The sequence below is a fragment of the Silurus aristotelis genome, assembly GCF_946808225.1.
Source record: "Silurus aristotelis genome assembly, chromosome: 7".
Lineage (NCBI taxonomy): Eukaryota > Metazoa > Chordata > Actinopteri > Siluriformes > Siluridae > Silurus > Silurus aristotelis.
In genome coordinates this window covers 10,226,407-10,248,314 of record NC_139580.1, presented here as the reverse complement: position 1 = coordinate 10,248,314, position 21,908 = coordinate 10,226,407, and the positions used below count along the sequence as shown (strand labels likewise).

At 35.7% G+C, this 21,908-nt stretch overlaps 2 protein-coding genes across 3 annotated transcripts; one reads left to right on the top strand and one right to left on the bottom strand.

Annotated features, from left to right (window-relative positions):
* Positions 1-3,477: 3,477 nt before the first annotated feature.
* Positions 3,478-11,557, bottom strand: LOC310728397 (kyphoscoliosis peptidase-like). Its single transcript, XM_083545761.1, has 7 exons — positions 11,438-11,557; positions 9,600-10,211; positions 9,358-9,472; positions 8,532-8,649; positions 8,054-8,245; positions 7,021-7,211; positions 3,478-5,553 (listed from the first exon to the last, which is right to left on the bottom strand). The coding sequence occupies exons 2-7, from the start codon at positions 10,194-10,196 to the stop codon at positions 4,250-4,252; spliced, it is 2,517 nt and encodes an 838-aa protein (XP_083401887.1). The 5' UTR covers positions 10,197-10,211; positions 11,438-11,557; the 3' UTR covers positions 3,478-4,249.
* Positions 11,558-19,009: 7,452 nt separating this feature from the next.
* LOC310728827 (serine/threonine-protein kinase pim-1-like) lies at positions 19,010-21,579 on the top strand. 2 transcript variants are annotated; one of them, XM_083546652.1, is made up of 8 exons: positions 19,010-19,145; positions 19,615-19,761; positions 19,872-19,963; positions 20,212-20,262; positions 20,419-20,791; positions 20,888-21,064; positions 21,242-21,330; positions 21,524-21,579. In XM_083546652.1, the coding sequence occupies exons 1-8, from the start codon at positions 19,103-19,105 to the stop codon at positions 21,566-21,568; spliced, it is 1,017 nt and encodes a 338-aa protein (XP_083402778.1). In that variant the 5' UTR covers positions 19,010-19,102; the 3' UTR covers positions 21,569-21,579. The 2 variants fall into 2 exon arrangements, with proteins under 2 accessions (XP_083402778.1, XP_083402777.1); XM_083546651.1 differs by having other exon boundaries at positions 19,615-19,782.
* The last annotated feature ends 329 nt before the right edge of the window (positions 21,580-21,908 follow it).

Here is a 21,908-nt window from a genome sequence, read left to right as displayed (position 1 = left end):
TTATATATATATATATCTATACTTATTTTATTTTATTTTATTTTATTTTATTTTAATAGTTTTTCTCATACCTTATAGTTATTTATCTGTCTCCTTTTCTTTCCCCCATCCTATTCCCTCATGCCGGACCATTGTACAAAACATTTCACTACATGTCGTACCCTGTATGTATGTGTATGTGATGAATAAAATTTGATTTGATTTTTGATTTGATTTTTTAATTTTTTTTTTAAAAATCAAGAACATCAATTAATATGCTTGGTTTACATTCCATATGGTTTATTAAAGCCCAGGTCCATGACAACATGCAGAAGCCCCTACACAACAAAGTCATAAAACAAATTCTACAAAGTATCTAAAAAAAAGTTAAAACTTTACACAAAATCACATAGCTGACCCTGCTCTAGCCCTCTGTCTACATTCTCCCTGAGTGACCCAGATGAAACATGGAGCATTTTTATACCTATCTCAAAGATTTAATTTGATGTGTTTGCATATTACAGGTTAGAAGTGGAATACAGTCTGCCATATGGCTTGTCCTTACACTAGAATATGAAATGACCTCTAGTGTCAGCTCAAACTCAGTAGAAAAGACATCCACTGTCCTGGCTCAGTGATTACAGTTGGACGATGGCCCGGATTTAATAAACTGCGCACATTGCTTTTCAGACCTTAAATGTAACTACAGCACGGTCCAGACCTTTACACAAGAGCTACAAGCTCTTCTTAATTTATTTTTTTTTTTTCCTCATAGGGGACAGTAAAGGACAGACTGAAGCAGGAATTACATATAAATTACAATTAACTACATGGTTGCAGGTCTGATTTAAACAGGGTTATGAAAAGCACAGAGAAACTTACTCAGACATATGAAGTCAAAAATATAGTAGAGAAAATAAAAGGTTCTACATAACGAGGGGAAACGTAAAAAAATATTTTCAACCATTAAAAGAGATAAGATATACCTTTATTCGTCCCACAGTGGGGAAATTTCTCTGTTACAGCAGCAAAGAAAAGATAAATGCAAATATATAAAAGAATAGACACTTACTATAGTATACCGTATATACACAACACAAAGTATAAATAAAAATAAGGAAAAAAAAGAGACCACTAGTAATAATTAGTTACGCACATATTGCAGGTAATATTGCACACTGGTAATATTGCACGTATTGCAGGTAATATTGCACACAGGTAATATTATTACACGGTTAAACAATAATAACAGTGTGTATTGTGTATGTGAAACGCACTGACAATAAGTTCCCCATGCCCGATCCTGCATGGTTGAATAGTTTGCTAAGCAATCAATGTTAAGGAAAATATTCTGCTAACTCAGACACAGCTAGTGCTTGACTCATTGGCCTGCTAATCTTTGCTGAATAAATGCTAAGGCACATTAGCCATGAAAACAAAATTTGACTTTTGATCTCATTTTAAAAATCTAACTAGCTGCCTATTGTGAATTTCTTCTTTCGGCTTCTCCCTTTAGGGGTCACCACAATAGATCATCCGTCGCCATACCCCCCTGTCCTCTACATCTGCCTCTTTCACCCAAACTACCTGCATGTCTTCCCTCACCACATCCATAAACCACCTCCTTGGCCTTCCTCTTTTCCTCCTTCCTGGTTGCTCCATCCTCAGCATTCTCACACCGATATACACCATGTCCCTTCTCTGCACATGTCCAAACCATCTCAATCTCACCTTGTCTGGCAAAACGTACATCTGCTTTGTGACATACAGATAAATTTGAATGTAATTAAAGTGTGTAACAAGTTTTTCTAATCAGTAATAACTTTTAACAGACAGTTTGAGCTGTAAACTCCATGTCCCAGTATACACCGTTGCTATATAATGTCACCTGATTCACTCACTCACCTTGCATAGCAAGACTTCTGATTACACTCACCTCTCTCTAATCACACATGCTCCATAAATAACCTGGACTTTCTCACACACTATGTGAAGCCTTTCTCCTGTAACCTTGGTGTCATTTCCAAGCTGTTGTTTTGCTTGTGATTTTGTTTTTGATTATACTTTTTTCTACTGAGTTCCTTCTGGATTTTCTGATTATTGCCTGTTTTTTATTTTACTTTATGGATTGCTTTATCTGTTTTTTGTCTGACCATTTAAATAGAGGAATAGAATAGACTTTGTTTGTCACATATACATTACAGCACAGTGAAACTCTTTTCCTCGCATATCCCAGCTTGCTCGGAACTTGGGGTCAGAGCGCAGAGTCAGCCATGGTACGGCGACCCCTTAAGCACAGAGGGTTAATGAACCTGCTCAAGGGATCAAAAATGGCAGCTTGGCGACACCCCCGACTTTCCGATCAGTAACCCAGCACATTAACCACTGGGCTACCACTCCCCCCTCAAATAAACATTCACATACACCTACAGCCATCTCTACAACTTACCAGACACCCTCAGAAAGTATGTGAACACATTAGCAAGCGTGGAACGTTTTTTTGCTGTTTGTGATCAGCAGGTGTGGCAGTTAATGAAGGCAGCTGACCAATTTCAATAGTCCACAGGTGACATGGCATCTGTGTGTGTCTAATCCAGCTAAATCAAGCTCTGTAATAGCGTTTAAATATTACTCAGGTGTGTTTGATTAGCATTGTAAATGAATTCTACATGAAGATGAGCCATGTTTTAATTCTCAGGCTGTCTGTTTATTTGAGAAAAAGCACAATGAATGAATATCTTGTGTCCATATGGCCTAAATACACAGAAACAAGAAAATATATTGGTTTAGTTTATTACAGTGTTATAATAATAGTTGTATTTGATCTATTATCAAGTGATGCTTGATATCATGTGAATGTCACGGATTGGGTTATTTACATCAAATAGACAGCCAGCTAATTTGTATTTTAAAACAAATATGTTGTTTTTATAGCTAATAAAAAAAAAAAATTCAATTATACTAGCACTGTTCTTTTATATGCCACCTACCTTTTTGGCTAGTATCAGGGTATATTTTTTTTCATTTAGTTGTGCAGCAGATTTTTCTAAAACCTGGCAACCCTGACAATTACTAGCATAAGCTGCCACCTTGTTATCAGCTCCTCACAGAGTCAGACAGGAATGATGCTAATCAGCCAAGAAAGAGTGTCAAGACCAAAAACAAAAGACGGTGAGAACAGATTCTCTGCCTCATGTAAGCAGCTCAGTTCGCGTGTTGCTGTGATCTGTGATATATAGTGTGTATGAGTGCATGGCCTTGCACCTGTGCTGTGTCCTTAAACAGCTTTCCAGACCAAATAACAGCTGATTTACAATCTTCACCAAGTGTTGACTGCTGATGCAGGGTTGTTTTTTTTCTGGGCATGAAGCTTGATGGTAAAATGAAAAGATAAATGGAAAATCTATGGTATAATTTTCTGAATATACTGTATTTGGTGTCTAAATGAAGTATAGTTTGGCACATGGATTTTCATGCTGAAACGGAGTAAAAAATACATTATTTTGTTTGAAAAGCACTTTATTTGAAAGACAAAAAAGTATTACCTGAATGTTAAATATATCCTTTAAAGAGTTTACAACAATGAATTGTATAAGCATTGTTCTAATGCAAGTATAATCTAGCACTCTTCCATTATGCTAACTCTGAATGAACACCTTAAGTGAAATGTATTATAACTCTTTAGCACCTTGAAGAACTAAAAGGGATTCATGAAGACAAACATAATTTACAATATGACAAAGGGCTTCATAGAAATTCAAAACAGGCATGACACCTGCCAGGTATTCTTACAAATTGTGTTTACAGTTATAAGTCATGTTTACTATATTATTTTTCTAGCATGAATTGAATTTCTGGATGCAGCAATTGCATCCAGGCAGCATTAATATATTTTTTGTAATTACTTCATCTTGGCCAGATTTGATCTGACCCTGTCCCAGGTTTTGGGATGCAAAGTAGGAATGCATCCTGGATGAAAGAGTAGTCTGTCTAAGGCAGGGGTGTTTAATCTTTTCCACAAAAGGTTGATGTGAGTGCAAGTTTTCATCCAACCAGCTGGGGCAACACATGATAGTGACTGAAAATGAAAATCGTTTGATTTAAACAGGTAGAATTTGGTGTTGCCCTTGGTCGGAATGAAAACCTGCAAGCACTCTGGCCTTTTGTAGAATAGATTGGACAACCCTGATCTAAGGGTGGCATCAGGATCGAACCAGAGACCCTTCACATGCAGTATGTCTGGACTGTCCTACTTCCCCAGTCTATTTTCTTACATCTTACTTTGTGGCTTCAGCACATCAAAGGTCATCAGGATATCCAACTGATCGGAAGTTTTCTCCTGGCAGGCTGCGAGTTTGATCTGTTCCACGTTTCCTGTGAACACTTCTCCTTCCCAAATGTTAGTCTTATTGATCTGCAGGTCCACTCTTTGTTCACCCAGAACAATTACTCTGTGAGCCTCAGGGACACAGACACGGAACTTAACCCAACACAGTGGCTCAAGCAGACCTGAATGCGGCTCAAACAGCACACTCCCCTTCTTCCAGGCTGTGTAGATGCATGGGAATGGGGGCCATGAGCTCTCTGAGCTGTTCTGAATAATGAATTCACACAGCAGTTTAAATTCCTGGTTGGATGGAGTTTTTCCATAAAGACTCAGTTTGTAAACACCTGGTTCAGGCAGGGTAACACAAAGAGTGACCTTACTTCCATTGTGGGTAAAGAAAATGTGCTGAGAAAGGGTGTGCCCAGAATCTTCTTTATTTTGTTTTAAGATGGCATGGAGGTCCAAGTTCCGCTGGTTCTGGAAAGTGATGTTGCACTTTCCCTGCTGTGTGCTCATTATTGCTCTTGTGTGGCTGAACTCTGAAAGGCCAGCATCATCAGTCCTGATTCCAGGCCCACAAAAAGGGCTGATTTTTGGAGGTAAAAGCTGATTCAGATTGATTGGGTTGGAAAAGCAATGAAGAAGAAAGTTTCCCACATTCCTGAAGCTGCTCCTGTCACTCTCATAGTCTCTGACAAATATAGACAGTCTGTAATAACCAATGTATGGACAAAGAATGTTACAGGTAAGTCTGTCTGCCTCAATTTGGGTGGCCAGACATCTCTTTGACAGCGCGTCATCCAAATCTTTATGGCTTATTTCACACAGCATCATGAGTGCCCTACTGGTCTGTAACACAATTTCAAATAAACCTGACTGCAATAAAATGGCCTCACTACCATACACACATGTTTTTAATCCGAAATCTTCAGCATGTTGTGTCAATCCCCAGTAAAGGTAAGGGTTTTCAGGGAGATTTTGTGAAGTTTTAGGCTCATAGCATTCCAGTTGAAAGGAACACACCCAAGTGTACTTTCCAGAACTATGTCCTGGTCGTGCAAACAGCGTGATATCAAATGTTCCTGTGCTAGGTGGCATCAGATGGAGCTTCAGGCTATTCTGTGTGACGTTGAGTAGACCCATAGAGGTGCTCAGCTCTTTCTTTTCACAACTGTGATGCTGGGATATCTCATATGTGAAGTCCACAGGCTGAGGGAATCTCATTGATATGGAAGCCTCACCGTTTTCTGAAAACAAACATACAATAATAATGTAAAATGTTTGCTAGTAACAAGAAATATTGTTGCTTCATTTCCTAAAATCAATTTCTATTGCACAAAAACATGAATATATATGATTTAGTTTGCATTTTCTTGCAGACAAAGAGAAATGAAAGAGGAAGGCATATGTCAATATTCAATAGCTTAATTAAATCATTGAAGCTGCAACCTTTAATCACAAGGTCACCTTTAAAGAGCGCTGCTTACTACTAGGACACCGTTAAATCCAATTTCAAACAATCAATGTTTTTTAACAGCTAGTAATGATGTTTTAGGTTAAAAGGTGACCTGTTATTGACTGTAAACAGATATTATTAGCTATCATTTGGCAGCAAAAATGTCATATAAAGGTTTGATGATGTCTGATGGTCAACTCATGTCAATAAACAATGATTTTATGGTTATTTCAATCACAGCACTGTTGAATTCCCGAATCCGATTAATCAGAAGGTGTTGAATAATTGTCTGGAGCAGCAAATTAGGTAGATTTTCAGGCTACAAGACAAAGCACAAGTTGATATTAATGCAATAATTTTTTACCTGATCTTGTCATAATAATATCTGTAACAGAGACTAGAGAGACTTTACTGTCAAAAGCAGTAACTTGTCAAGCAGTAGAAAGTCTTCAGGAAGATATGCAGATTTTTGCACTTCTATGCTTTGCACTATACATAGATGCAATTTTTGTCTTCCAGAGAGAAACAAAAAGAGCTTCTGACCATGGAATGACAACTATAATGCGAGTTGCGTTGATGACATTTAATCCACAACAATAATGTAACTATAAACAAGTAATATATACAAATTGCATTGACAAATTGCTGTAGTATAAAAGAACAACTGATCACTTCAATATGTAGAAAATATTCATTGGGTGGGGTGCGGTTATGAGTAGAACATCTGCTCCTTAACAAGCAGCAACAGAGCACACTGTCTTTCCTATGACAGCACACTATATCATGTTTTATTTTATGTTTACTAGAGCTAATGGCTTTCAGTAATATTTGCACTTTTGTCTGCAATTGTCTGCAAGGAAACAATGAGAAAACAATTAAATACAGAAACATAAGTCGTTGTTAACCAGAATTGTTCAATGTTCATATTATATTAACACAATATGTATAACCTACATATGCAACCAGGCTAATTAACTCTTTAAATTTCAAGTTATTCCATTATATACACTTAAAAATTATATTTGGCCCTGTTTTTTAACCTTCTCAGCAGAATTGTTGGAAAACTAAATACCACAACAAAAGGGAACAACAGAAGTCTTTAATACATTTATGGTTTCCATATTTGTTTTCAGCAGGGATATTGTTATGGAATGAGAATATTTTTTTTCAGCACAGATTTTTGTTATTGCAGGATAAAACTCAATAGTAGAGGCATGTTTAAATCTGTACAAGAGTCAGAGCACTAGCAGGGACCAACCTGTAAGGAGTAAAAATTGTTTGGGGTGAATGACTGTTATCCCAAGCTTGTAAAACTCAGAGGTTTTCAGCACACTCTTCTCAAACTCCTCCAGCTTAATTGGACTGTTCAACAGCTGCCACTCTTCCTCATCAGGCCAATGTGAACTGATGAAGTCCTCTGGATTCGTCAGAAAAAAGAATTCATTATATCTAGCAGAGGAATAATAGATTCCATTAATTTTTCACCCAACTAAATATAAAATACTTTATTATTAAACCTACTCATAAACATGTTATACAACATGACCCTACTGGCCAAAAGTACACCAAATAGCCAAAAGCTTGTGGACTGCTGACCATCACAGCCAGGTGAAAGCACACATGAAGTTGAAAGCATACACATATGCATAAAATTCTCTTGTATGCTATAGCATTACAAATTACAAAACATATTGTGCCCGTGTTGGAGTGGATAAGTATCTGACCCATGAACTGAATCCCAGTGAACAACTTTAGGATGAATTGGGACAGGATTTGTTTGCCTGACATCAGTGCCTGACCAAATCCAAAACTACACACGCCTAATCTAGTGAAAAGAAAAGCCATACAATAAGACTGCAGGTTATTTAAACAACAACCAGGAACTTAATCTAAAATAAAATGTTCAACAAGCACATCAGTATTATGGTCAGAAAGTACTTGGCCACATAGTATATTTAGACACCTGACACTCATATGCATGGTTTCCAAAATCTGTCAATCCCCCACCTAATTGTCTTAGAATGTTGCTGTAGCTTTAAGATTTCCCTCCACTGGAACAAATTAGATCTAGAATGTCGGCTGCACATCACACCTTCTCACTACTGCTCTCCTGGTTGAATAGGCACAAATCCCCACAGTGCCATTCCAAAAGTCTTCCAAAAAGAGTAAAAAAAGGCCAACTCCATATTTTGGAATTAAATAATTAACAAAAACATATGGTTGCACATTCTTTTCACATTATAGTGTATATACAGACATGGTATAACTGTACATGATTGTGTACGTGATACCGTTTTATAAAGGCTTTGCTGTCCATATCCACTCTCCCAGCTCCCCAGCAGGCATCCAGCAGATACCAGTGATCACCCAAACGTACTGCATTCCACATGTGGTTTGACTTGGTGTTCTGGTAGCTCTGACCCAATTTGTATCCAACACCTTTGCCATGGCCAGACACCTCCCTGCACTCAATGCCAACCTCCCTGCAGAAAGAGAAGAGCTTGTAAAGCTATTTCTAAAAATAAATGATTACATTTATGGCACTTTACTGTTTCTGCAATAAATTATTGCCTGTTTCTATATATATGTCTTAAATTACTAGTATAAAGTTATAAATCATAGATTGTATAAATAGGTACTATTTTTTATATTGTTGTGGACTATATTTTTCAAAATGTAAACAAGACTAAAAATGAGCTGCTAATATAATAATAAAATAATAAGAATCTAAGGTCAAAATCAAAGGTTGAAAGGTTGTTCTTACAGTACCTACACAGTTGTAAGCAGACACTGGAGTATCCACAGCAAACAGCTCGTCCTGTTTCAATAACCCGCTCAGGAGAACACACCTTCTCAGTCAGACCCAGGTAGCCATTCAAATCATACTCTATTCAGGACAACAGTGTAAACAATATTTTAGATTTTGTTTGAACCTTGAAAACCTTTTCTTCATTGAGTACACTGGGTTCATTTGCACACCACACATGAGCATTGGGTTATGTGTTTTAAGAAAGACATTGCTGTATATAACAGAAGAATAAATCACATTTATGTGGTTGCCTTAAATGACAGAAGAAAATCCAACCCCACTGCAAAGACACTTTCACACACTCTCTTCTGGCCAAGTTTTAAAAATAAGCTGTAAACTGATACAATTAATTTTCAAACCAAAGAGCAAACATATCTAATGTCTAGCAGTCCAGAATTGCAAATGCAAACACTGTCAAGTTTAACATGTAGTGCAGGTAAACAGCATTATACATTTACCAATGTCTATCGTACAATCATATACTGTAATGTTCATTTATCAGTCTGATCTTATGTGCTATAATGATGGTTCAGGTTTTAATCTATTGTTTAACTCTATTGACTTGTTGGAAATCACAAAATTATTTTATTGCGCTAGATGTATTAAATAGTTTTTTCTGAATGTATGGTTGACAAATTCACATAAATTTTAGGTTAAAAAAAAAAAAACATGCTATGGCTAACAGTGGGGAAATATTTATTTAGCTTTTTTTTGGAATGGTGTCAGTGCTTCATAACTCAGAAAATTCGTCAAGATGTAATGAGAGAGAACGTGAGAAAGACTGACCAATGTTATGACAGAGCCAGACCCAGATTGCACGAAGCCTTTCTAAATCAGTAGATGTTCCCTTGGTGATGGTTCGGGCAATAGTCTGTACTGAGAAGATCTTCTTTCTCTTTAGCTGCACAACATATGTGAACACATTGCTGATTAAATAAGCAATACCTTTAATTGCTTTGCAGGCACATAAACATATCAAATCCTTTACACCTTGAATAGCTTTGTATCAGATGGCATATTTTTCTCACCTCTTGGCCAGCACTGATTGCATGTGTGTCAACTCTGTGGAAATCCTCTGTGCTGGAGATCAGCTTGTTCGTCAGTTTCCGTCTGGACTCATGCTGGTTTGAAATAATCTGATCCTTCCTCCTGTCCTGCTGAGTAGTACTACTTTGCACTGTCTCTCTTTTCTGATCTTCCTCTTTCACCAGAGTCTTTTTCACAGCTCTGGAAGTGAAAGCTTTGCTGATATCGGAAAGCTGCCTCTTGGCAAGGGGTCGTTCATTGGCCCTATCCATGGTAGCCCACTTTTCAAACACAGAACTCTTAGAGGAAATGTCAGTTTTTAGTTTTGTCTTGTCTGTCTGGTTCTTATCGTTTGAGTGTTTAGGCAAGGCTGGTGAGTTACATGGATTTTCTTGAAGCTCTTTCATTTCATTTTCTTTCATCTTGAAACTCTCACTTCTCTTTTCGTGTGTTTGCACTTTCTTCAGTTCTTTGCTCTGAGTTACTATACTGTTGTTGGTATTGTCCTCATTTTTACATGCTTGATTGGCATTACAGTAAGGCTGGCAGACCTCTTGTAATATATGTGAAATGCTTAGGTCAGCAGCCATCATGGTCATTTATATTTGCAAAACCTGGAGGAAAAATTCAAACAGATTCTGAGAAATTGTGTTTCGTATTTCTCTGTATTGCTACCAGTAACCTATGAATTTTATTTTTTCCCCCAGTTTGGTTGCCTGCCAAATCCCATCAACCAGCCAGTTTTCACCAATGATATATGACAATTTCCAACCATGAAGTGTGAAGGCTTACACCTCCACTTCTAAGTCACAGGGTCAAATCTGTGTCTTTGTATGTTCTGTTTAGCCACAACTGACTATCAAGAAAAGAGAAAACACATTTCTATGTCTATCTGTATATGTATGTGTAGCTCTCTTTTTGCTGTATGTACAAAGTGATTCAGAGTGTCAGTTAGAATTCTTTAGTGCATACTCTGCAGTTTTCCATTCTGCCAAAAAGCTTTTGTGAGGTTTAAATGAATTACAGCTAATTGTAATGACCATGTGATTTATTTTCCATATTTTTCTTTTATAGAATGAATTATACCCCTGATTAAATTTTTTAACTGGAGCTACAATAATGGTGTTTAAAGAAATTAATGTATGCCTGCCAGCAAATTGTAATAGATTATTTACAAAGGCTAGGTATCAGGTTCCAGTAATTAACCCATTAGTCTTAAAGCTTAAAGCATTATAACATTCATATATAATCATATGGAAAATTATTTTTTTAATATGTAATGCATTTTTGGTTTTGCTTAAAAAATAAGTACATATATAGCATATATATATATATATATATATATATATATATATATATATATATATATATATATATATATATATATATATATATATATATATGCTTGATTCAACATTTTTGATCATATCACATTCTCAGCACTGGGCTATTATGGCTTTACACATGAGAACGTAGATAATTCTGTTTAAATTAGTGTGAAATAAGGTATTTACCAGGAGCCAGATGGGTAAAGGTTCTTGGCCAAAAATTGACTGAAATAGCACATATCATATATTTCTCCATTTATTCTACCTACAAAACAGTATTATTTGAGAAGCAGCCAGCTGTCGATCATCCTTCAAAACACATTTGTACAGCGAATTTAATTCTTTAATTTTAAAAATCTCTGTAACACTCAAGGCTTAAAGGATAAGGCAAAAACAGAGCCATCACATCTCTAGTCTTTCACAGAATTAAAATGCAGCCAAAGAGCTAAAGGCAAAGCAGTGCCACCAGTATAATACCATGTCTTCCTTTATGCAAGAGATTAAGCTCTTACCTGGAGGGCCATCTTTTTCTTTAATGATTGTGCTTATGTGTCTGCTGATCTTCTCTGTCATTAAGTTGATTATTTAGCTTCCACCTTCTGGAGACCACGCATTATATATCCTCTATGCCCTGGGCTGGGGTGTGTAACTGTAGCAGATCTAGGGGATGACAGCCCTAAAAATACTACAAAGCAGATCAGGACTTTCCATCAGATACTGGAACATGAGGGCAAGGTTACAGCAAAGGGGGACACCAGGAGGCCATCAGAGATCTCCATGAACTCCACTATTTTTTATCACAGATATCACAGGCATGTGGTGACCATTGTGATGGTATGATGTATATGTATATATATGTATCTATGTGTCCAGACTTGTTGAATAGAAAAAATACAATACATAAGTTGTAGTCAAGCATAGTTGCAATATTCTGCATCATTTTGCTATTTAGGTGTCTGTCATCACAGAAGACACACTGACTTGCACAATGAATAGAAAACCACTTCCACTGGGTCAGGGGAAGGATCACTACTGGTTACACAAAACCCAGCAAGCAAGAAAACAGAGCAAGGCATCTACGACAACTTGGTACTTTTTCAAATCTCTACAGCATGACATTTGAGAACATCCCTGGTGGTTAAAGCCACAAACCTGGTCCTGTTTACATGTTTGTGACAAATTGCCACAAAAGATTTTAACCCTTTTACTGTAAGACCCCGAAACCATTAAACAATTAAAATAAATATTTATATAGACTTCAGGGGGTTCATTAAAAAACAAATGACTTTGACTTTGTATGCCATTGTTACATAATGATGATACTATACATTATATAATATTTGAAAGCATATAATTAAAAAATATTTAAAAATATCTCATAACAGATCCAACCAGAAGTAGGCAGAGCAGACATACAGTATGTTTTAACATGAGACTGCTTAGAATTTGTCATAACCTAAGCTAATTTCAATAATGATATTTCTAAGGTCTTGTATTTTGAATTCAGCATTTAAAACAGATTAGATTGTTTTTGTGTTAATAAATGTTTATGTAGATCTATTTTAGATGTTTTAATTAATAATTTATTCACAGTTCCAGGATTCATGGGCTGAACCTCTCCCAAAAACTTAAACACAGGATAACCCAGGATAGGAGAAGTGATTTTTGGTCACTTTCAATTGCTCTTAGGCATGAATAAGTACAAATGTATGTGTGCATGGTGTCCTGAATTGGACTGGCATCATGCCCAGTGTTCCCAGAATAAACTGAGATTGTATGTAGTTGATGTAGCTATAAAACCAGTGCCAGCATGTATAGTATTAGTGATTTGTCCTCATGATTGAATTACCAGTGATGTGCATGCACTGCTTTTTTGGCGTAACCAAGCATCCAATATACTGCACAACTTTCTCTATCCTATTTCTGTACTCTTCCCTCCGATCATCTGTTTTTATTACCTGTTAGTGTTTTCTGCCTGTGTTATGGACTTCAAAATGCACTGTGTTCATCTGTGGGATGTTTTGGTGCCTTTCAGACAGCTACCCCAAGTCTGACTCGCCACCCCGAATCCATTTCATGCCCTCTTTCTCAACCACTGCTCTGAGCAATTTGTGACTAAATGGCAGCACAGTCCTGTAATCGAGCATAAAGACCAGGCATGAGGTGAGAGATGAGATGGTATGAGTCACCGTGAACCACTTTACAGAAAGTAAAATAAAAAAGAGTTTGAAAAACACATAAGGATTTGCAATAGGCTTGAAGTGCAAAGGTTGCAGGGGTTTTCAGTGGAGTTTAGGTTTCAAAAAAACACTACTTTTTAAACAAATCAATTATTTTATTAATTATTTAAACAAATTTCATTTTCAAAACAAATGCAGTTTTAATTGAGCATTACATATAGGCTTTAACAATCTGAGATAAGATCTTTTTAGTCCTTAATAGACACATTATATTAAGTATCTTCCATCAAGTCTACATAGTTACACCTAAATTATTCTTGCAACTATAATATACTTTCTTTAAAAAAAAAGGATTTGCAATAAAATATATTTACACTAGTACAATCTGATGTAAATACAAGTATGTATGAATAGTTTAACTTGTCATTCTTGTTCAATATTTGCTGAGTCATGCTATCCCGACAATCCCAACAATTCCTAATATTTGTCAATATTTATTGCAAACACATTATTAGTATTGCACAGATAATGTGTTATAAACAATACAACAGATACAACAAGAGGCAAAATAGGAAATCTTTAGGAAATTGGATAGATATGATTAGACGGTATCTGATTAAGGGTAGAGGTGTACAGGTTGTTGTGTTTTAAACTAGTATACTATTCAACTTAGATTTTTTTACATTTTACCAACTCAGTTTGTGAATATCATGGAAATAAAGAGAGCAGTAAAAATTACTGCACACATCTCTAGTTGAGACCAATTATAGTTTGGTGTAATGAGCTCTTGTCAGAGCCAGAATTCACATACAGTTTCTGGTTTCCCAGTGTTTTACCTTTCAGGCTACTTTGGGCTTAAATCCAAAAACAAATGTAAATGAGAATTTTTGAAGCACTAAACAGATACAGATTCAGATAGCGTCATTGCTTCACACATTTGTTACTTACAAAGCACCATTTTTACATATACAATATTTATTACTCTATGAACAATGCTTCCTTATTCTACATTCACATTAGCTGTGTGTATTGTCTGTGCTGCACTTTAATTCAATGTTCTATTGTCCTTATTGAACTGTTTTGTGTTGATTCATACACTTTTGCACACATGTACATGTAGAGTATTGTACACCTGTATATGGATGGAATGAGAATAAATCAGAATAAGAATTTATCAGCCAGATAATTCGGGTTTATTGTAACACACACAAGGAATTTGGTTCGAGCTGTTGGTGACTTTTAAAACGTACAGACATAAATAACACTATACGTTTAGTTTAGACTATACAAGACAATCCAGACTATACGAGACTAAACAGACAATACAGATTATATAAGAAAATCAAGAAACCTTCTACAAAAAAATTCTACATAGTGCTATCTTGGTTTCGTGCATCTTTTATCCTTACATAGTTGAATACATGTGTGTGTGTGTGTGTGTGTGTGTGTGTGTGTGTGTGTGTGTGTGTGTGTGTGTGTACTTTTTCAGGTATTCCAACATAATTTATTCTTGTTTTAATTCTCATAAAAACATTTGTTTTTCTACTCAGTACAATTAATCAAGCGGCTCTACTTTTAATACCATGGACATTTTAACTCAAGCAAAAACAAAAAAAAATAAAGGAAAGAAAAAGCGTTTTTTTTTTTTCACAGCACTTTTTCTTTCTTTTTTTTTTTTTATTTATATAATTTATTTTCCTCTGTATGCATCGCCATTCAACAGCAATCCAATCAACAAATCCACCTAGAGCAATGGGAGATGTGTTTAAGCTTATCATTCAGCCTGTAGTGTCGTGGCTGATGGGATTACATCTGAGCACTGTATTTAACAGAGAAAAAACCTCCAGAAAGACGTGACTGCAAATTCCAAAAAGGCACATCAAAATTACCTTGTTAAGATGTGCTCAGCATGTAGGTACCCGACAAGCTGCACTTATTTTTTTGATCAGCAGAGGGCATTGTTGTTTTTGATTAAACATTTATATATGAATAAAGGGTGTGCAAAATCCTGTATTGACTTATGTCTTATATTAGTCTGCTCATGGTAGGTTGTTTTCTCACATTCACAAGTTAGTGTTTAAATGATCACAGTTCTAGAAACCCAGCTTGAGTCTTGAAATTGACTGTATATACAGTATGTGTGTGTAAATCAAAATCAAGCATAAAATCATTTTCAGCTCTGATTGGTCACATTGTTCGTATTGTTTCCTCGCTCGAACATTCTAGGGACTTTCGTTTATGGTTACAAAAAATAACCTATAGAAAACGTTCACAGGATGTTATTTCGTTCCCCAAAAGATAAGCAAATGGAACCATTTGCAAACATTAGGGGAACATTTTCACATACATACTCACAATTGCTTTTTAACTTCATCTAAAAATATTAGCCACAATTGTCTATTTTAGTTTGCAATATAAAAACCAAACACATGGGGTTAAATAAGTTAATTAGAGTTTGGGACAAGATAGCACCAAAGATGCACCTGCAGTAAATCTCTCCATATGTGTGGTGGTCTTTCTTCTTTACAAATGCACAAATTAAATGAATAACCTGGCTTTTTTTTTTTTTTTTTTTTGATAAATTAACAACAGAAACAAAATTAAGCTAGTTGTAATAGTTGCTAATAATGCTAGGATGAGTGGCACAAGTAAAAAAAAAAAAAAAAACGCAAGAAAGATGTCTGAACCACTGAAATGCTGTGGATTCTAAGAGGCCCAAAAAACGTGAGTCCTCATTCAGTCACTGATCTACAGTACAGCGCCAAAGAAATCCATAGGCCATTGAGCTTCAAGAAAATATAGTGCCAGAATTAAGACTTTCTTAAAGACATGATCGCAATTCAAACCGACTGAAGAATTTAAATCATCCCTTCATTTTTAACAGGTGTGCACTATAGTTCATTGAAGAGCAGGATTGTAAAATGCTACAAGTGGAGATTGTGTTAACCACTGTATAGAATTCCACAATCGGAAGCTGAAAATGTTAAACTCAGGGTAACAAAAAGTGGCACCTGAACTCAGGGAGAAAAGGACAGGCCGGATTCGGGTCGGATGTGGACCCTTATTATTCTGTTTGCACTATACTGACTGACAGTTGACTACCTCAGTGTCTACCTCAAACAACACAAACTGCACTTCGGAAAGGATCTGTCAAAGGAACAGGAAGCATCCTGCGCCCTGCTCTGGCCTTATGTACAAAAAGCATGCAGGGAATGAATAAATGCTTCTACAGTGGTTCTAAAGTTTACATTACTGACAAAAAGAATGATAGAGAATCCTAGAGAAAAATAAAGCTTGATTCACAAACATTTTTGGAGCAAAAGCTCCAATGGTTCTATGGAAGATAAGCGCTTCTATTTTTTATGAGCAGTTTCATTTAAGATGAAAGCCTGGTGGATTTACCTACATATTCAAACTTAGAAAGAGAAAAGCAGAGCTTATTTCTTTTTTGTGATTTATTTTGTGTCTGTGTTTCTTTTTCTATGTCATTTGATAGATGATAGATAGTTTTATTGATGCCAGACATTTTTGGGAACCTTGTTAAAAGAAAAAACTTTCCTTTCCTTTCCTTTTCTTTTTTTTTTTTTTTTTGTTGCAAAGAATGCAAACGAGTTCATTCTTGTTAATATGGTATATGGTTTCTGTTGAAAACCTGCGAACATCTTGTTATTAGGTAAAATTAAACATCCCGAACCATCTAGAGATGTACCAGTGCCATTTGGATCCCGCTCCATGTGTGGAGTTTGACACTGGACCTCCTGGAGTTTTTAAAGGCTCTGGCATGGAGAAGCTGATGCTGGATCTGTGATGATCACAAATGCTGAGCTTATAAATCTAGGAGCTACTAACCATAAAGACTGTATAAGACTGCAGAAAGAACATCACTTATAATCTTATACTCCAGTAATCATGTTATTTCTCACTCTCCAGTGTTCTGTATTGTTGAAAGATTTATGATCAAACTCTTGATGTCACCCAAATGAGGATGGGTTCCCCTTTTGAGTCTGGTTCCTCTCAAGGTTTCTTCCTCATAACATCTAAGGGAGTTTTTCCTTGTCACAGTCGCCACGGCTGCTCATCAGGGACAAATTCACACCGTTCACCTTAACTGTTGATTTCTGTAAAGCTGCTATGAGACAATGTCTGTTGTGAAAAGCGCTATACAAATAAACTTGACTTGACTTGACTTAAAATTTATCAATTATGTAAATTCTACCACATGAAATAATGCTAATCCTAACTGAATCAGTAGTAGAGACTTTAATTTGGCTATAGATGACTCCAAAGACCTTTTGAGTTTTAGTTTTCATCTGGATTTGATTGACATCAGACCAGGGGTGGGCAAACTTTTTGACTCACGGGCCACAATGGGTTCTACAATTTGACAGATTGGCCGGGCCAGGATATATAGGCTACAATTGTTTTTAAAGGTGCTGTGACTAAGTACTGAGTAAAGGGTTTTCAATACTTATATACACTATATTGCCAAAAGTATTGGGTCACCTGACCTTTCCTGCTATATGTTGTTCTTTTCCAAACTGTTACCACGAAGCTGGAGGCACTCAATTCTACAGGACGTCTTCAGATGCGCTAAAATAATAATTTTGTATTCACTTGAACTTGGAAACCCAAACCTGTTCCAGCATGGCAATGCCCCTTTGCACAAAGTGAGCTCCTTGAAGATCTGGTTTACATGCTTTGGAGAGGAAGATCTTGAGTGGCCTGCTATAGAGCTCTGATCTCATCCCTACTGAACATCTTTGGGATGAATTGGAACGCTGACTTCACCCCAGGTCTCCTCAACTACATCAGTTCCTGCATTTCATAATAGCCTTGTGGCTGATAAACACGCATATCCATAAACACAATCCAAAATCTAGTGGAAAAGCTTCCCAGAAGAGTGGAGGAAATTATAAGAAAAAATAAGGACCAAATATGGAATGCAATGTTTAAAAATCACATACCGTACTGATGACCAGGTGACCCAATACTTTTGGAAATATAGTGTACATGTTAAATTTCAGGGGTTTTTTTTTAGAATTCAATTTTCACTTTGTCATTATGGGGGACTGAGTGTAGATTAATGAGAAAAATAAAATGAATTTGAACGGTTGTATTATACATGTAGTATACAGTTTAGTAGTAGCCTATGCGTAGTTTCTCTGCGTGTTTATTGTGACGTCATGAAAAGGGCGGAGTTAAAGATAGGTCACCCCGTTCTTTACTTTCTGTACTGTACCGTATTCACATTTTAATAAAGATATATGTATTTTTTTTTTTCACGGTCTCTTTATTAAAATGTTAATACGGTACAGTACAGAAAGTATATATATATATATATATATATATATATATATATATATATATATATATATATATATATATATATATATATATATATATATGTGTGTGTGTATATATATATGTGTGTATATATATGTATATAGATAGATAGATAGATAGATAGATAGATAGATAGATAGATAGATAGATAGATAGATAGATAGATAGATAGATAGATAGATAGATAGATAGATAGATTATTGTTTTTTTATATAGATGCCTGAATGAGACGGTTTGGGCGTATGCAGAGGAATATCGCAGGAGGAGAGAACCATGAAGGAGAATGAGAGGACCATGGAGGGGGTTTATGGATGTGGTGATGAAAGACATGAAGGTGGAGAACAGATTGGTATGAAGACGGATGATCCGAGGATCTCCTGTAGCGACCTCTAACGGGAGAAGCCGAAAAAAGGAGAAGTTATTGATACAGATGATAAACAGATTTAGGTAACGGATCTGTGCCGCCAAAAAAACAACAACAAAAACAAAGACGTCACAAGCAATTTGTGTTTGAATATAAAGGACTCGTCACGCGCTGCAGGTGTTCAGACGGTGTGAGCAACTGATTTAGGAAACACGCATCTCTTTATCGTCCAGTTTTTTGTTTCACAACGCGAAATTCCCCAACACTGATAACTGAAAAGTGAAATAGGAATGGAAATGGAGACAGAAATGATTGATTGTAATACAGACAACGGTAAACATATATATTTTTTTCATTTGTTGTGTGTGAGAAAGTCAAAAACACTTATGAATATGAGGTTGCTAAGTAACGAGGAAACAAACCTCTCTTCATCTTATACTGCAATAAAAATACCACGTAACATTCATATAACCTGCTCTAGAAATGAATCCTTTTAATGTGATAAAAATAACAGTGTTTTAAAATGTACTGAAACTATGTATAATGTGTAATATTGTACAATAATAGTATTTACTAGTTATATAATGCATATAATTAATTTTTAAATGATTATATATTTATTCATTATGTATAGATTTATATAATTGCTTTAAAAGATAAAATTTAACTATGATATATACATATATATTTATTCAGGATATGATGGTTATGTTTATATACGTGTATATACAGTATATATGTATATATATATATATATATATATGGCTATATATTTAATAAAATATATATCTTGCTTATGAAGAACCTGAACTCCAGCCCAAAGAGAAGCTGGTGGAGAAGCAGAGAACAGAGACAGAGGAGAAGGAGGAAAAACCTGAGCAGGAACAACCTTTGGATGAGATTGAGTACAAGGAGACAGACGGAAATAAATTAATGAATATCGTGAAAGGTGTGAGGCAAAACACAACAGGTTCCTACTTTTGTTATAGCATTTTGCACTCCTAAATACCTGTTGTCTGTGAAGGTCAAAGTGTTTATTTGTGTCTTTTTGCTAAACAGACGGTTTGTATAATTTCACTCTGGGTAAGAAGCTTGGAAATGGAACCTTTGGTTGCATCTACGCAGCTGTTCGGAAGTCAGATGGGAAGCAGGTGAATATCAAGGCATATACGTTAACTTGCTCTGCTGACGAGCATTACATCTTACTAAGTTATAAAATTATGCATAAAGGCAGTTATAAGTTTTCTAAACTAATTTTTTGGTAATGAAAACCAAGACCTATGTTTATATCCGCATTTATATCCGCATGCATCGGTTATGTTCTTGGCAGGTTACATTCGGAAATCGTACTTAAGTCAGATGAGGGCATTAAATCTAATTTTCTATCTCTGTTTTGCAGGTGGCCCTAAAAATCTTTTTGAAAAATAAATATACCTTATACGTCACTCCTGTAAGTTAACATCAATGATGGTTTTATTCTACATGTTATCACTGGATTGATTCGTTATGACTTTTGTTTACTTGCATGAATCTTTGTTTTGCTTGATTTTGAATTCACTTGCATTTTTGTTTAATCCAGTAGTAACTTTATCCACTCTGGTTTCAGCCTGGTGACACACGGAAACTCCCTGCAGAGGTGGCACTATTAGAGCTTGTGTGTAAGCCACCTCGTTGTCCATACGTGATCGAATTGCTGGAATGGTTTGAGCTACACAGAGCAGTCATCTTGGTCCTGGAGCGCCCTGACCCCTGCGTAGATCTTTTCGACCATATGGAAACTACATATATGAGTGAATCCGAAATTCGACTGGTTATGAAACAAATAGTTCTTGCTGCATGTCATTGCCGTGAAAGAGGCGTGCTCCATCGAGACATCAAGTCTGAAAACATTCTTTTTAACCCTCGTACTAGTGAAGTGAAGCTAATTGATTTCGGCTGTGGTGATCTGCATAAGGACACCATCTACAAAAGATATTCAGGTAACTTTACCTCAGAAATGAGTCAATCTGAGAGGAATTGTGTTGGATGATTTTTGTGATTTTACTGATGATGTTCTTTTCCTGTCTTTCATTCAGGCACGCAACTTTACATCCCACCTGAAGTGTATATTGATAATGGATACAAGGCCGACTCTTCTACCGTCTGGGGTCTGGGCATACTCTTGTACAGCCTTATATATAAACAATATCCCTTTTCTGGAAAGGAAGAAATTGTTAAAGGCCATGTTTACTATCCTTTTGAGCTGTCTAAAGGTGAGAACATGCAGATGTTTTACATGAATATGGAAACTTTTGTAGCAAAATAACTAGAATTATAATTATTTTTCAAATAAGACTAGCTTGACTGAAAATATAAATATGAAGGGAAGTTTCATATGGTGTACAAATTGGTTCAAGTTTTTAACCAGTTATATTGTTGTACATACACAGCTTCCATCGATTTGATTTCATGGTGTCTTGAGCGTAACCCTAATAACAGACCAACCCTTAACCAGATCCTTGCACATCACTGGTTTCAGGTTAGTGAGAAACGACAGAATTAGTGTAAATAATGATGTCCAGTGCATAGAGACTGTATTACGTTATGCAATAAGAAAAATTGCTACGCTAACATCAGTTAATGCAAGTAATTGCAGAAATATATTTTGATATTTAAAGTACATTGATATTTGACATTCAACTAAGGGTGCTTTTTCTGATTTTGATTTACAGAAGAAGCTGAAGAAAAAAATATCTCCAATTACTCCTTTAAAATAAAATATTATTTGTGTTTATCAATCGTGTTCTTTTCTTACTATAAAACAATTTTAAGACTTATGGTATTCTTAGTTTATGATCTAAAGAAAATCATGAGAGGTGTGAGGCAATAAAAAAACAGGTTCCTACTTTTGTTATAGCATTTTGCACTCCTAAATAGCTGTTTTCTGTGAAGGTGTCAAAGATCTTAATGTCTAAAAATGAGTCAATTTTAAAACAATTTTAAGACTTATGGTATTCAGGATGTATTTATTGATAATGGTATGTGCCAAATACTATAATTGTAAATATAAATATAAATGTGTGTGCCAAAACATTCCACCAAAACCATGATGTAGTA